The sequence below is a fragment of the Haliotis rufescens genome, unplaced genomic scaffold (assembly GCF_023055435.1).
Source record: "Haliotis rufescens isolate VD_foot unplaced genomic scaffold, xgHalRufe1.0.p SCAF_39, whole genome shotgun sequence".
Classification (NCBI taxonomy): domain Eukaryota; kingdom Metazoa; phylum Mollusca; class Gastropoda; order Lepetellida; family Haliotidae; genus Haliotis; species Haliotis rufescens.
In genome coordinates this window covers 4130208-4146905 of record NW_025964101.1, presented here as the reverse complement: position 1 = coordinate 4146905, position 16698 = coordinate 4130208, and the positions used below count along the sequence as shown (strand labels likewise).

Sequence of the window (16698 nt, the reverse complement as noted above, 5' to 3'; positions counted from 1 at the left end):
ATAGCTGGCAGTCTATTGGCAAGTCAAGATTACGTATTCTAATATATATTAAGTGCTTAGCTTTTCTATCTTGAGCTACTAACGACATCTTGGCTGCTAGGGAATTTCAAGTTCGTTTAAAAACCAGACCCAAGTACTTATAGTGATCTACTACTTCAACAACATTATCGCCTATCCTAAACACATTATTGTTCTTTCTTGATCCAAATACAACCACCTTAGTTTTATCAATATTAATACTCAGCTTCCATTGTTTTCAATATTCATAATAAAACATTCATATTATTTTTCTCTTAGGTCACAGGGGTTATCTGCAAGTCTAATAGTATCATCTGCATATTGCAAAACAATAATATTTTTACAGATTCTAACTACTTCATCTTCCGATATAACATCAATACCTTTACGTATTTCCTGTTGTAGATATTCTTCAAGGTCATTTAGGTACAGAGCACACAGGATTGGCGATAGATTTTCCCCCTGTCTTACTCCGATATTACTAGAGAAAAACGATGAATCTTCACACGACTTTATGCCTTGATACATGTTAAATATGAGCTCGAAACGTTTACCTTGTACATTTGTTTTTATTAATTTTTGCCATAGCCCAAAGCACCAAACGTTTTCGAAGGCCTTAGAGAAGTCTATAAATGTACAATACAGTTTCTTTTTGTGTGTCTTGAGGTATTCAATGAGGGAGTGCAATACGAACATGTTATCAACAGTAGAATATCCGTATCGAAATCATCCTTGTGATTCTGATAACAAATTATTATTTTCTAGATAATTATTAATTCTTTCACTTAAAATAGAAGTAAAGGGCAGATGACCACGGAGTACGCTGATGACTGTGTCGGATTAACGAGACTGATTAATGAGTGATTTCGGTAATTCGTTGCAAATTAGGTGTGTCGGAGTCGGAGTGCTAGACTGTCGGATTAACGGGTCTAAATAGGTTCCCATCATTAGTGTCGGATAAAGCCGATTGTCGGATTAACGAGACTTGATTGTTGTATGACAGAATATACGTTTTTATTAGAAGTACTAAGACAGAGACATTTCTTCTGACTGCAAAGTTTTCAAAGAGCAGTACATCGAAAATGTTCTTCACATAACGTGTCCCGAACATGTCTAGGTGAGGCAACTTGAGTGGACAATACTTTAAGCCAACTTGTGAATGTTCCTATTAATTTTTAACCAGAAATGCCAACCAATTAAACAACTAAAAAAAATACAAAGGTTGTATAGAATAGAATAGAATTTATTGTACTGAACACCCTCATAGGGCAGGGTACAGACTATGTACATATGAACATGTATATAATTATAGATATGACAGGTATATGTATATATGATGTACATTTTGTATAGAGGCATTATTTCATTTACATCATATAAACATTTATGTATATTAGGTTATTGCTGGTTATTTCACTTAATTGGATCGAATATAATAGAATTTTCTTATGGCCTCAGCTTGTACATGTGGTATATAGTCCGGGCAACAAGACTTGACCATTCTTTTGGTGGATTCATAAAGTGTTTTAAGAGGTTTGTTTTATCGGTCTGGGAAGGGTCGCCTATTTCTACCAGTGCCATCAGATTTCTCCTAAGGTCTGTATATAGTGGGCATGAAAGCAGGAAGTGTTCTTCATCCTCTACGGAATGGCAGTCACAGTGCGGACAGAACCTATTTTCAACTGGGGTGTTGGAGTATCTCCCCCTCTCAATTTCCAGGCTGTGAAGACTCAGTCGGAGCTTGGTAAGGTTGTATATGTCACCAGGTCTCCAATGTCATCACACATGTCTGGCCAGAGCTCGAGTGGCAGGGGAAGAGCAGGAGCAGGAGGTCTTGGTGTGGTGTCACTAATGCCAGCTGGAGATTAACTGATGATTACAAGGCCTGTGATTTCAGCAGATTTGTACAGACCCTGATACTGCAGTAATCTTGACTTGCCAAATATCATAGGCTTGGAAGGGACTGTAATGGATATATTTGTTTCATGATCTGTATGACAGCATAGGTACAATAGGATTATGTCTGATTTATTTGGATCTGGAAAGGATATTTATTGCAGAAAACAATCCATTCCCGAAAAAAACACATCATAATTCATACATACACATATACAGACAGACATACATACCTGAAAACACAAAGAAATAATTTAATGCATAGAAAATATCAACAGTACAGATTTGATGATATTATACATAAAATGTCATAGGTTGATCCACGGGAATCTATTGCTCGACACCATCCATTTGAAACATATGCAATTGATGTTGATGGCTAAATATTTGAGAGGATGTGGTGAAATAATATGTTTTCATTATTGTGGACATTTACATTTTGTGTGGATACTTTTCCAAAGAGTATATTTATTTCTTTCGTGTGTTTGATACAATAAAGTAGGTAGTGTCTTTCCTCATTAATGGTTGAACATGTAGAGCATAGTTTCTGATGTAGTGGGGTGGGTGGCTTTGTATGTCTTCCAAGTTCTATAGTTAATTTATGGTTACTTACTCCTAGTTTAGAAAAGTGCACTCGATATTTTCTTATTTTACAGTGACTGAAATATGATTCTAATCTTATTTCATTTTTAACTGTCCTGAATGTCCTCAGTTTTTTCTTGCACCTTTTGGGGCACGGTTGGCCGAGTCGTCTGAGGCGCAGCAATTCGCTGTGCAGAAAAGCGCGTCCCTTGGGCACGCCAGAAATCTATGATCGTGGGTTCGAATCCCGGTTCGCCCCGATTATGTTTCTAGATTTGGTCAGTACGACAACCGTGCTCGTGGGTTTCACCGAAGTGGTTAACGTCTGACACCTGCATCACTTCGGGCTTTCCTATCACATGGAACGGGGCGGTCGGGGAGCCTAGTGGGTAAAGCAGAATTTCACTATGTTGAAGAACCACCATAGTGATAGCAATTCGTAATTTATATTAGTACTGTGTACATAAGAGTATAGAATCCTAGTTCTGCTCGCCTTGCCCAATTGTGTGTTGTTTTGTTGACACCTAACATGGATATACAACATCGGCGCCGCAGTTTCTCGGGGATTAATTAATCAAAGTTGTTCAGACTAGGGGTGTTGCGTCTATACCCCAGATTTGGGTAGATTATTGGTAGACTGAAGCTTATGGTAGTACCTAGACCCTATTTCAAGGGAGGTTTGGCGCTATTATTAAGTTTATCATTTGCTTCAAATGTTATTCATAAATAATTATATCTATCCATAACTAGAATTTTTGCACCAACCAAGGTCCAAGTATTCGTTTCTTCTATTTTACTTGATTTGCCAAACACTGCAACATTTGTTTTTTCACCTTTAATCTTTAGGTTATTTGTTACACGAAATACTCTTAGACCATCAAATAACTCGTGCAGAATTTTTGGAAGTGGCAAAAAGTACAAAGTCATCGGCAAACAACAAATGACAAATGTTTAAAGCATTAAGTGTTATTTTGTTATTTTCTTGTTTGATATGTGGTGGACGATCATTGTGGAATATATTAAATAATCTGGGAGACAAAATGCACCCATGTCTTATGCCGATGTTGGATTTAAAGGATTGTGAAATGCCCCGTCAATTTTCACTTTATAAGAACTATTTCCTGACATTTTATGTGAAATAGCTTTGTTAGGGGTAGTGCTCTGTCAACTGAATCAGAGGCCTTTTGAAAGTCTACAAAGGAAGTGTATACATTTTTCTTTTTACTTTTTGTTAAAACTATTAAATAAATATTTTATGAACAAATACATTACTTGATGTTCGGTAGCCCTTTCTTAATCCAGAATGAATATCTTCATTTTTGGAAACAAGAAGTCTAGACTCTCTAGACTCTTTCCTTTTAGGGTCTGTTAGGGGACTTGTTTGTTTATTGTGACGTGATACATTCTGTGGCAAGTTCCAGATTCCAGAGGAGTTTCTAGGGAGTTAGAAATGTCACAGCAATAACTGGATAACACATTTAGTGCTTCTGTGAGATCCTAAAAGATAAGCACATACTACCTGAAACCCAGAATGGGGCATGCGGTTGACATTCTGTAAGAATGAGGTTCATGAAGTTGACAGGGCTAACTGATACATATAAACAAGGAACATCCTGCCTCATGATAAAAGTGCTAACACCAGCTAGCTACAGATTTTTGAAACTTAGGCCGTGGTCAGCCTTTAACACACCCAGGGCATCTCACAACAGACTCTCAATAAGACTCAGATATTTACAGAGCGCTGAGAACTCACAAACAGGGCTATGTAACTTTCAAGACTGGATGATGTCCAAAAAAATATTTCTTGCAAGGTACGTACTATTTTTTTAAGTTTTCGTGCAACGTTGAAAGGAAGCAGGATTTGCTTTCAAAATGCCACTTTGGGAAACATGTACATTGTCACGTGTTAGTTTTTAGTAATTTATTAAAATAGAGGCGTTTCTTTTCTCCATGTTTGCGGGTATAATATGTCCAGAGTTTTGTTTAATGGGTTTCAAATGGTTTTCGATTAGTATGTGCTCGCATGTGAAACGTAAAATATTAAAATTTCATAAAGAAGAGCACTCCACGTATCTTTCATGTCGGGGACAATACGTATTGAATGACGGTAGGGTGAAGGGCGTTTAGGTTTAGTCTTTATCATATGCGCAGTGGAAATGAGTATCTATTGTTCTTTTTATGTAAAATACATTCATTTGAATATTACTTTTTCTCATGTTATGTTATGTTATGTTATGTTATGTTATGTTATGTTATGTTATGTTATGTTTTGTTTTGTTATGTCATTAAACATTCTTATGGAAGGAAGGAGATAATAATGCTGCATACCCGCATTTGAAACTATTTCCATGCTCCTGGATTTGCCACTAAGTTTTCAGGCTATTTCCAAAGGGATGTTGTGTAGATAATCTCCCCCGTGTTAAAGGAAAGCCATATAGTGTTCCAAAGGGGGTATTGAGAGACTCCTTTTACGTTTGTTTATACCTAAATAGTTAAGGAAGGAGAAAATAGTATTTCAAATATAGTTTTCCAAACGGGACACAGAACGATTCCGTTTACGTTTTTTTATGCCTAACTAGTTAAGGAAGGTGAACATTGTATTTCAAACACGTATTGTAAACTATTTGCATGCAAGAAATGCGAGGCTCCCATATGTGCCACTACGTTTTCAGGGCATTTCCAAAGGGACGTTTGCATAGACAGCCCCTCGTGTTGGTTGGGTTGGTTGGTTGTTTGGTTGTTTAACGCTGCACTCAGCAATATTCGAGCTATTTGACGGCGGTCTGTAAATAATCGAGTCTGGACCAGACAATCCAGTATTTAATATGATGCGCATCTCTTCACGCAATCGGGATCGATGATCGTGTCAAAGCGAAGCCATATATCTTCCCAAAGTGCGTTTTTAAACAACTCTTTTTAAGTTATTTGATGCCTAAATGAATGTGAAAAGAACTAATACTATTTTAAACCCGTATTTTAGCGTTCCAAACGGGGTGTAGAGCGAATACATTTACGTTATTTATGCCTAAACAGTTAAGGAAGGAGAAAATAGTATTTCAAATACGTATTTTAAACTACTTCGATGCGAAAAATGCGAGGCTCCCAGATGTGCCACTTAGTTTTCAGGCTATGTCCATAAGAACGTTTGCATAGACAACCCCATGTAGTAAAGGGAAGCAATATAGTTTCTAAAAGGGGGTATAGAGCGACTGTTTTAAAGTTATTTTATGCCTAAATGGTAAAGGAAAGAGATAATAATATTTATAATATTTCAAACCCGTATATTAAACCTTTTCTATGCGAAACATGTGAGCTTCACAGATGTGCCACTAAGTTTTCAGGCTATTTCAATTGAGACGTTTGCATAGACACACACACGTACACACGAACACACGAACACACGAACGCACGCACTCATTCACTCACTAACACACAAATAAGAAAGTAATGGTATATGTTAACTATATTGTTCGTACTATATAAGGTTATAGAAAGAGATGGCTGAAACTCGTTAATGGAATTGTGATATACATAAACCAAGAGCATATATTCCTAGTTATAAAGACATTGGTTCTAGTTTAAACTGCCTACACCTTGTGCTAAAAACTGGTAACAGTGTTAACCTAAATTTAAGGATTCTAATGGTTGTACACATTTCTTCAAATGTTTATATATTGTCATTATTTTATTTCTTCCAGGCATGGACGTTGTGAAACAAACGTGAGTATTATTATCTACAGTGGCCATGTAACCTAGACATTGTAGCACCCTACCTTCAGTTGGTTACAGGTTTTCATAAATGCACGGCGAAGATAATGGATATCGACGCGTTATGTTTCATTTAGTACTCATAAATGTAAGTGGCTTTACACCACTCAGTGTCCGGGAGTCTCAAGCAATAGAAAAATAGGACTTCTTTTGAAAACTTGTTGATTTTACACTTTCTACCTTTGTCTACAGAATGAAGACATATGGCACACAAAAGAGCTCGGCACATGTAAGAGTTTACTGGCTAAAGTTGATGGAATATTCCAGTGCAAACTGTGTCCAGAATCAACGTCACGACGGTACAATGTCAAGGAAGGACACATCAACAAGCACACACAACATGCCGTCAAAGTTGGGGGTATGTATAAATTGGTGTTTGTTATTAATCTAATATTGCGTGGTATGTACCTAGCGTATACGTGGCATTACGCATACGTGTAAAACGGTGTCCATTACACAACCTCACAAGCCCAACGCACCATTTTATCTGGTATAATAGTGAGGTGAGGTGAGGTAAAATGGGGTTTAACGTCGCCTCGAAGATTATTGCACTATTTAGCGACGTGCATGCTCGTGTTTGTGTGAGTGGCTGCTTGTACTGGTCCGGACTGATGCCGTTTTATAGTGCTAGCTCACTGAGATGCCATGCCACAGTTTAACATGAATACCCCACACAGAGACAGCATACTGACTCCGAGCCGACCAGTCCTTGTTTAAGCACCTTAATGCCGAGCGCCAGACATGTTAACAACAAGTACCATCTTTTGGTATGACGCGGCCGGGGATCGAACCCCGGACCTTCCGCTCACCGGGCGGACGTTCTACCACTAGACCACGGAGGCGGTCCGGTATAATAATCCGTATTTGTGTCCTTGCAGATTTATGGGTGTTAAGCTGCTTTTTGGATTGTACTCCGAAACAAGACCGGTGCCATTACCACTGCCCGTGTGGTAAACTCTTCCGGAGAAAGTTCACATTTGTCCGACTCACGACCACGGTTTGCCCTTTTGTTCTGACAACAAACCAGACAGCTTCTGAGGAAAGAACTTCAGCAGAGTCCCCTAAAATCCAAAAAGTGAAGAGAGAGCAAGTTCCGAAAGTGACATGTTTTGTCTGCAATGCAATGATCTCTAAGAAAAACATTAAAAGACATATTGAGACACACAATGCACGAGATGAAGTGAAAACCAAGTCATACCAACGTGGAATATGCGTTGATAAACACCGCGGTCTCTACATGATCAGCAAGTCCAGTATCGGTCCAGATTACCCACTTCATGTACAAATGAACACTGTCACACAGCAGATACAATGTGAACATGAAAATTGCAATTTAGCTTTGGGTGTTGCAGCAAGGGGCAATGTAGGTATTTATCAGTGCCACCATTTGCAATCAGTTATCATAAAGAAGTGCAAAGCGTGCGGTCACTTCTACAGGTACCAAGAGCACAGGGATGGTATACACAATTTTGACGACCACGTGTTCCTGTCAGTTCGCCTGTGCCACTGGTTCAGAGTTAACTTGAAGGTACATTATACCTAATTTAGTTAGTTTATGGACGACTCCCTTCTCCAAAACAACACTTTGCATATTTATGTGATCGTGATATCTGATTGTTGTATGGCGCATTGTTTGTTGATATATGCACTTGATGTGGGCCGGTGACATTCGGACTTTAAACACTTTTGACTGTTAACTTAGGATTAGTTTAAAATATCGGCATAATGAATGTGATCAATTTCGCCTGCTTAATGGTTTCAGAATCATACAGCCGTTGGAAGGGCTGCCGATATCTTATCAGAAGATTCCGGCTTACATTTTCCCGGAGACAAAATGTTACAGGGATATCTGCACTTTGAGGCAATGTGCGATCACAAGTACAACTTTACCTGTGACATCTGTGGCCGTTTTCCATGTTGCCTGGTGACAGATGCAAATAGGAAATGTGCATTTCCATTAGCATGTAAGTCTAATTTATAATTTCCAGTGTCTAAGAAATGTATAAGCGCATTAACGATGTAGTTTCAAAATGTAAAAATGGAAAGCAAAAATGTAAGGTCCATTATCTCATGGTTGGTCACAAACAATATCCCATAATGATGTTTCCTAATCCCTGTTCTCTCGTCTCTTATGGTAAACATGTATTGCTTACAGTGTCACAAGTACCAGGGACAGAAACAGCTACAGATGGAATCAACATGGATGTGTTTTGGAGCCAAACGGTGGAGGCGTCTATTTTACTTCGGGGTTTTGGAAAAGGTGCAAATCCTCATATTGTATTATAAATGACTCATCTTGTCTGTGTGTGTGTGTGTGTGAGAGAGAGAGAGAGAGAGAGAGAGAGAGAGAGAGAGAGAGAGAGAGAGTGAGTGAGTGAGAGAGAGAGAGAGAGAGAGAGAGAGAGAGAGAGAGGGGGGGGGGGGGGGGAACTAAAATTAAAGTTACTGTAAGGATATTGTTTATATACACTATAATGTATTTATCATTTCATTCCCTGACAGAAGCAGCCAACGTCGGGCGTGTTACACCTAGTTATGACAACTGGGCTCCTTTCATTGGATTAGCCAGAAAAGATGAAAATGCTTTCAACACTGAAGCTGAAAAAGTTCGATCTCTCAGAACCCATCTTCGAGATACAGATTTTGATACAGGGGATAAGGAACTGACTGAAGATTTCCTGATCCAAATGTTATGTGAAAAGAAGGTAAATATGACATAATCGAAAGGCCTTATTGATATCAACTAGGCACATTTGTACAATTCTTGCAATCTTGATATGCGTAGGTAGTAATATTACAAATTGAGATATGATATGATATGATATGATAAGCATAGTCACTCATGTTTTCGACATTTTCTATATCATATCATGTAGGATCTGGATGTACGGCACTGGTGTACAAAGATGGAAGTAGACGCCAAAGGGACCAAATTAGAGATGATCAACAGCTTGAAGGAAAAGTTGAAAAGCAAATCAACCTTCAACAAGTTATTTTCAAGCATATGGGGCCATTCTGGTAATTATGCCTACTATTGCATTTAAAATGATGAATAAAACATATATAGTGTGTGTTCCCACATTCAAGTGCCAGACTAAATGATGCAAAATAACTACTTACTTTGTAACACAATTGCTTTTGCTTGGTAATATTATTTTCGTTAAATGTCTTCAAGATAGGCCATCCCCAGCCCCCTCTGCATAAGAATCAGCACTGAGTCTGTTAATGGAATGTCATTTTGTAACTTGAAACTCCACAATCTGACTACTGGAGTATATAGTATACTATTAAAAGCAAGGTTAAACCAAATGTGTCCCATCACTATGTTAATGTTCATTCAGGTGGATGGGTATCAGCGTCCTGCCCCCATAGAATAGTGTACGCATTCAAAGCTATTCTGAGGCCTGAAAGTGTCAGAGACCATGTCGACATCATTCTATCTATGTCAAGACAACCGCCAGTCATCATTAGTGACGTAGCCCCAATGATGTCACGCCATGGTAACAAGCGGCGGAAGAACATGTTCTCGCCCAACGAAGGACGCTTGGGTGAAGCGACTGCAGACAACATAAAAAAAGCTAAGGAGGGGGTATTTTCAAAGAGTATACCTTGCATGAAGGAATGGGTGACAGTAGCACCAGTCTCCGACTATGATTTGCCAACCTCAAATGAAACGTTCTGTTTGCTGGATAGGTTTCATGAAGGGAATACAAAATCAGATGAGGAACTCCTAAGGCGTATAACGTTTGTTCCCGAAATGAAGGGCTCAATAAATTCACAAGTTGAAGAGCAGCTGCACAGGGAAATGAACCGGAACAACTACTTTCTAGATGCGATGTCGCCGGGAAACTACATGTTTGTCCTGCGATTGCTTCTACATTTTCACAATGAACATACAAACAGGAAAATGACAGAAGCAATCAAAGGAAAACTGTACACAGACATTTCGTATGGTGAAATACGTCATGACAAGTTTGGCCGCCTGCATCTTTCAGGTAAGAACTTATAAGTGGCATTCTATGACATGATCATGTATGACGTTTATTGGGAAGTGAGTGAGTGAGTATGGTTTTACGCCGCTTTCATCAATATTCCAGCAATATTGCGGCGAGGGACACCAGAAATAGGCTTCACATGTGGGAATCGAACCCGGGTCTTCAGCGTGACCAGCAAGCGTTTAACCACTAGGGTACTCCACCGTCCATATGAAGAAATTGAATACAATATAATAGGTTGACATTATTTTGACGATATACGCCAATCAGCACGCACAAGCGTCGTATTTCATTTCCAAAGTGACATTTTACCTTCCAGATTTGGACAATGCAGCAGAAAAAGAAGGTAAATTGATACAATTTATTTCTAACATGTTGATATACATGTACCTAAACATGCAGCATGATTTAGCATCCATTACGTGCCTTGTCTAATTATAAGTTAGATGACAAGAAATAATAAAGGCTCTTGTTGTATTTTATTTGAACTTTTACAATGGCATGTTAAACTTTATCTGTTGTTTTTCAGTGATCCATTCATATAATTTTCAAGGCTATTGTTCCTTTTACAACCAATGGAATCTGCTTCGTCGGATAATCGAGATAATCGTTCTGGTGTTGACCTTTCATATTTACAGGGAAAACAGACCTTTGGACGAGGACTGAAGACGCACAGAAGCACAAGAAAATATCGCTCAAATGTAAGTAACATTTATGTATCTGTTGGGCAGTGTGGTACCCTAGAGGTCGGTGTTCTTCCCGATGGTCAATGTCCGATTTCACACGTGGGAAATGCATGAAGCAAATGTCTTATGTCCCTGTATGGGATATTGCTAGAATAGTGCTAACAGCGGCATCAAATATTAGTCATTTCACTGATGAATCTGTTGACCTGCATGTATTTTTAACACATTAATATAATGTTTTAATGTGAAGTTCACATGTCATGAAGTCACATGTCATGTCAAGAGGCCGGTCACATGACCACGAAACTGACGTTTATAAGCGTATGAACAACACACATTGAAATTTAGATGCATGTCTTCATGATACTGTATTTCAGAAATTGTCGTAAACAATGGCGGACTTCTTCCACATCCCCATGGGAAACTCCTGGGAATTCTCTATAACGAAGAATTGAGAAGTGTCAGTATTGATCATTTGGGCATTTTCATCTTGAACTTAGGGTTTCTGCATACAAGTGTTTGACTGTATGGCAGTGATGGAATATCCTCGTTACGACTCATCCTAGTGAACATAATATTTAAAGATATGCACACACAGACTATAGACTCGATCCGTGCCTAGATTGACACATGTGCGCGCGCGCGCACACACACACACACACACACACACACACACACACACACACACACACACACACACACACACACACACACACACACGCACATATATATATATACACACACACACACACATATTGCCTACTTTTTATTGTACTTTTGTATGATACAGATCACAAAGTTACCTTGAAACAACTGCAAGAAGCACTGCAGAAGGCTAGTCCATCAAACGTGACAACGTTTTGCCAAGGGACATCAGAACGACTTCTGGCCTCGGTAACCGAACACGGGCTGCGTTTTAGAGGGAGAACTGCCGGAGATGGCAACTGTTTTTTCCACGCAGTTGTAGATCAGCTTCAACGCCTCGATACCAGATCAGTGTTTGACCACAGGGGACTAATGATGGCAGTAGTTGACAGCCTACGGAGGTATCCTTATGTAAGTGCACACCGGACCATATATTTGTGCATATGTAAGCTCATACAGAACCCTTCTATATAAGGGCGAGCTGTCATGGAAGACGCATGCCACTGATATATGCTTAGGCGAGTACAGTATAATAGGCTAGTATTGGCTTCAAATTAATCTGTGTCTAGGAACACATTTCGAAAGGATAATACATAATCAGATAACAACATAATGGAAAACAGCATTGTCAAGGAATCACATGGAGAATCCATGCAGATAACCATTGTGACGTGTTATTGGTCTGGTGAGGGTACTGGGGTTGCCCTTCGGGTGCAGATACACTCGATAAGTGAATACAGATGATACAGGATGTCTGCGCACATCATTCAAATTCATAACACAGGTATTCAGTGGGGTTCAGGTGGAGGTACGAAATTTCGCTGGACAAGGCAGTTCCAAGACTGGCATAAAACATGCCGACTAAAGTGGAGGATAAGGTCAGTTCTATAGCTGTGTACATGGTCGGTATTTTCTAACATGGTTAATGGACGTAACTCTGCACAGCGAATAGATGACAGCTCCTTGTTCCTCGCCCCATTCAACCTCACCTCGCTATGATTAGAGTTTAAGGCGCATGTAGGTGTTTAATTTCAGAGAGTGATTGTGGTTTTAGCCGGTCAATGGAACCGTTGATGACCTCAGAAATTAGATCCATAGATGGTACTCATGTGGGAAATGTAACAATGGCTTGCGGCGTGACAAGCAAACGTTTCAGCCACAATACTACACCCACACCCTAAGTGTGCCTAAAATTGATATATGATGAATTACTAATTAAAATGCTACCAAACCTGCTTGTGTAACGTCAATTATATATACTTGTTTTCTATAGGAAGGAGGCACACACCTATCCAATTTTGTCGATGTGCAACGGCACAAAACCTGGAACCTTTACTTGGAGGCCATGTCTACACCGGGTGAATACGTTGATCACCTTGTAGTACAGAGAACATCGCAGTTTCTCAAAAAGGACATTGCCGTTTTCACAAGTTCCGAAGATGGAACCGCGTCCGACAGCAATGTTGTAATGATATCTGGTGGACCAGGAGCGGCTATGATGTTAGGTCACTATCATGAAGCACATTATCAAAGTCTGGATTTCCAACGTGCTGGTAAGTATTCTATATTCAATATTTTCATTCATACGGGTTTCATATATAAGTAACTAAAAGATCAAATATGAAATAAGTACCCACTTTTGCCACACATTTGCTTTCACCAACAGTTCTTCTATATCAATTCTTCTAATTCAAGAACCTGGGCCAGTGGTTGGCATAATAAGTGTTATCATCCGATACATTTTAGTCGTCTCTTAAGACAAGCGCTGGCGACTTATTCTAATTAAAAATACAAAGTATATTTTTTTTCACAACCGCATACAACGCGGAATATTTCCTTTAACTATCACCACTATTGAGCCTTTTACGCCCAGTGGAATCTGTTTCGTCAGATTATCGAGACTGGTTAATCGCTGTCGTTGACGTGTTACATTTAAGAATTAACTTCAATATATATCTTTTGCTTTTATGTTGGTATAAAGGTAAAAACCGGTTTGCACACTGTGTACATAAGCATAAATAAGTACGTCAACGATAGTAACTTCACAGACTGTTCATTAAACAAACAACTGTAGCCAACATTTCGAGCTAAAACAGCGCACACACTTCATAAGCCAATCATAACACAGCTGTTCGTTAGTGACCTAAATATTTTTCGGTAATTGTTTCCGCCTAAAATTCCTTGGTTAGTCAATGAAATGCCATGGAATCACTTGCAATGTATATAAGTACAAGTAATAAAAAAAGTATACATGACGTATATGTCATTTTAGCAAGCTGTTGCCGAAACAATCCGTCATTGTTATTTTAGGACAAGTGGAATGTTCCACCGCGCAAGCAGATTCATCACCATTGCCGGCGGAGGATGTGGTGAGTGTGATGAAACATATTGATATTTTCGTCTTTACAAATATGCTTACGATACAGGGCGAACTGCCTTAAGGTAGAGAGTCATGTAATAATGTTTGTTATTACAGGGCGGTTTAACTGTAACTGTTACTTGTAACCTATAACTAAGTACACTTACAATATATAAAGGAAATATAAACTTGGCGGATACAATGATATCTTTGATATATAGATATAATTTGTTGTATGTTTTTCAGTTTCAAGATATCTGTAATGATGACAGAAGATTGGACGAAATAGTAGTGACGATAGGTCCCTACCGAATATCAAAATTGGATATTCTGACAATAGCACCAATACTTCCGAAAGAAACAGAAGACCAGATGAGAGTGAAAATTGACAAAGAGACCAGATGGGCTGTGGGCTGGCTATATGATCAGGTATGTGTACACCACTGTATACACATGAAGTACATTTATTAAACGGTGATAAAGTGGAACAATAACGTTAATAATATTATGTTTCTTTGCAGATAATAAACGTCTCCTTGTATGTGCTGTGTCAAAGGTGGGGGGTAAGTGACAGGATATTCAACATACCGTGATATATACATATGATATGTACAAAATGATATGTAGATATGTTTACAAGATGCCATGTCATTCATTAATAGATTAATCAACTTTGTTACAAATTGTGATAATGTGTGCAAATACCAAAACAATATTCGTCCTTGAATATATCACTTGCTATTTTAGAATATGTTATTTGTTTCGGGGTAAGCAGAGAAACGCAGCTTTATCAAGCCAAGTTATAGAGGGATGGCAACATTTCAAGTCCAAAAGGAGACGCCGGGCGCCACTTGTTCAAAAGGTCAGAATTGCTTTTTAGAAATATCTGCAGTTACAATTTTAAACTGAAGACAAAATATGCCAAGGGAATATATAGTTTTTTTATTCGCCCGTAAAGAGATCACCCGTTTAATAAACATACAGCTGTATAACACGTTGTATTATACCAAAGCGCGTGCTTATATACTGCGGGAACAAGTTTCAGTAACAAATATTGAAAACTCCCAACATCCTTGGGCTTATTCAACGACATTGCGTGTAGTGACGATAGATCACTGAGAGGGTATGCACACGCAATGACCCTCTCAACCCTGATGCTATGCTGACGTCACATGACATTGTTTCGTGGTTGGATCTTGTAACAATATTCTACATATTACGTCAGAGGGTATTGTGACGTGTTGTAATTTTTTTGATGCAGCATCCTGAGAAGCCAGAGGTCTTCCATTAAGACCGAGGGTTTCTGCAAATGATAATGCCCTGAAAATAGCGTTACCGTTATAATAGCTAAAAAGGATGGAATTTGTTATCAAATAAAAAGAATCAACGATATCGGTTTTGAAACATTTACTGCAATCAACACGAATGTCACTGACCCGCTTTTACAAATATGGAAACGCCATAGAACAAACCAGATGACGTCACTATTGAACATGACGTCACCTATCCCTATCCTAACAAATAGTCAAAACCCAAGTATGACATCATCTGGTTTGTTCTATGACATTTCCATATTTGTAAAAGTGGGTCAGTAACATATTTAGAAAAGTTATAAACGGCAAGTAATAAATAAATTACTAAGCTCGCTCCTGTTTAATAACATTTTTATGAAACTCGTCAATAGTTTCTTATATCGGACTCCCTTTCGATCGTGAGATACCAGAACTATTCACTCGTTTCATACAATAAGTATTACAAAGGAGCTCGTTTAGTATTCTCTATTTGTCATAAAGTGGGAATGGGTAAAGAGAAGAATATTTCGAAGATGACGTTGAGGAGAAGATATCATTCACTGTCGGTTGGTGAATAAGAATCGCCTAGCCTTGCAAGGCTTGTCATTATTGAGAAAGGAAAATTAAATCTTCAAGAAAAAGCGTTTTCTGAAATTGACAGTATCATAAGTGAGATAAGATGCACTGGAAGAGTTTGTGAACCGCCGAAAGACGCCGACATATTGAGGAAATGAATTGAATGAATTGAATAAAGTTGATGAAGACAAACATTCCCTTAATTTAGCAACAGGTAACTGGATACATATCAAGTCTAATCGTTGCACATACAGTGTATATTGCACCTTACGGTTTATTAAGCAGCAGCAGCTGTGACAAGTTTATAACAATGTCATTCATAGAATAGAACTTACACAAAAGGCATCCGGTGAGTTATCACTGTTGGGGACAAGAGATCTACTCACGCATCATTGATCTGAGTACTCAAGCAGTCCAGACAGACGCAACCCATGCACTGTGTCAAAGGCCGACAAACTTATTCTCAGATCTGACGTTTACAGAACACCCCTAATACATGAATCACTTCACTTAAAGTCAAAGGCTCTTCACTTAGTTTACTCTTTTCCATATTTTCAATTTTGTAGATATATGTTTGTACAACACAACCATTAGCCATCAAATGTATATAAAGTTCAGTTCAGTGTCTTGCGTATGTGTAATGGACAGTCGCTAGGGCAAGTGAATGAGTGAACTGTTCATTTGAATAATTGTGTCATTTGTACTACTTGCTCTGTGTTTATATCTAATACTCTCTTAATTATGTAATCACGACCCCAAGAACGCGAGGGTTAGTACATGTACTGGTCTTCAGCAACCCATGCTTGTAGTAAAAGACGACTAACGGGATGCATATCATCGTATACCATTTGCGTGATCGATGCTCACGATGTCAATCACTT

The 16698-nt window shown here is 38.7% G+C and overlaps 1 protein-coding gene across 1 annotated transcript; it reads left to right on the top strand.

The window, feature by feature from the left end:
- Positions 1-6264: 6264 nt before the first annotated feature.
- On the top strand, positions 6265-15240 carry LOC124129578. Its single transcript, XM_048381455.1, has 16 exons — positions 6265-6352; positions 6457-6622; positions 7143-7792; positions 8027-8228; positions 8420-8524; positions 8767-8969; positions 9141-9282; positions 9606-10259; positions 10579-10605; positions 10898-10960; positions 11736-11839; positions 12864-13143; positions 13901-13959; positions 14196-14378; positions 14471-14512; positions 15211-15240. The coding sequence occupies exons 1-16, from the start codon at positions 6296-6298 to the stop codon at positions 15238-15240; spliced, it is 2967 nt and encodes a 988-aa protein (XP_048237412.1). The 5' UTR covers positions 6265-6295.
- The last annotated feature ends 1458 nt before the right edge of the window (positions 15241-16698 follow it).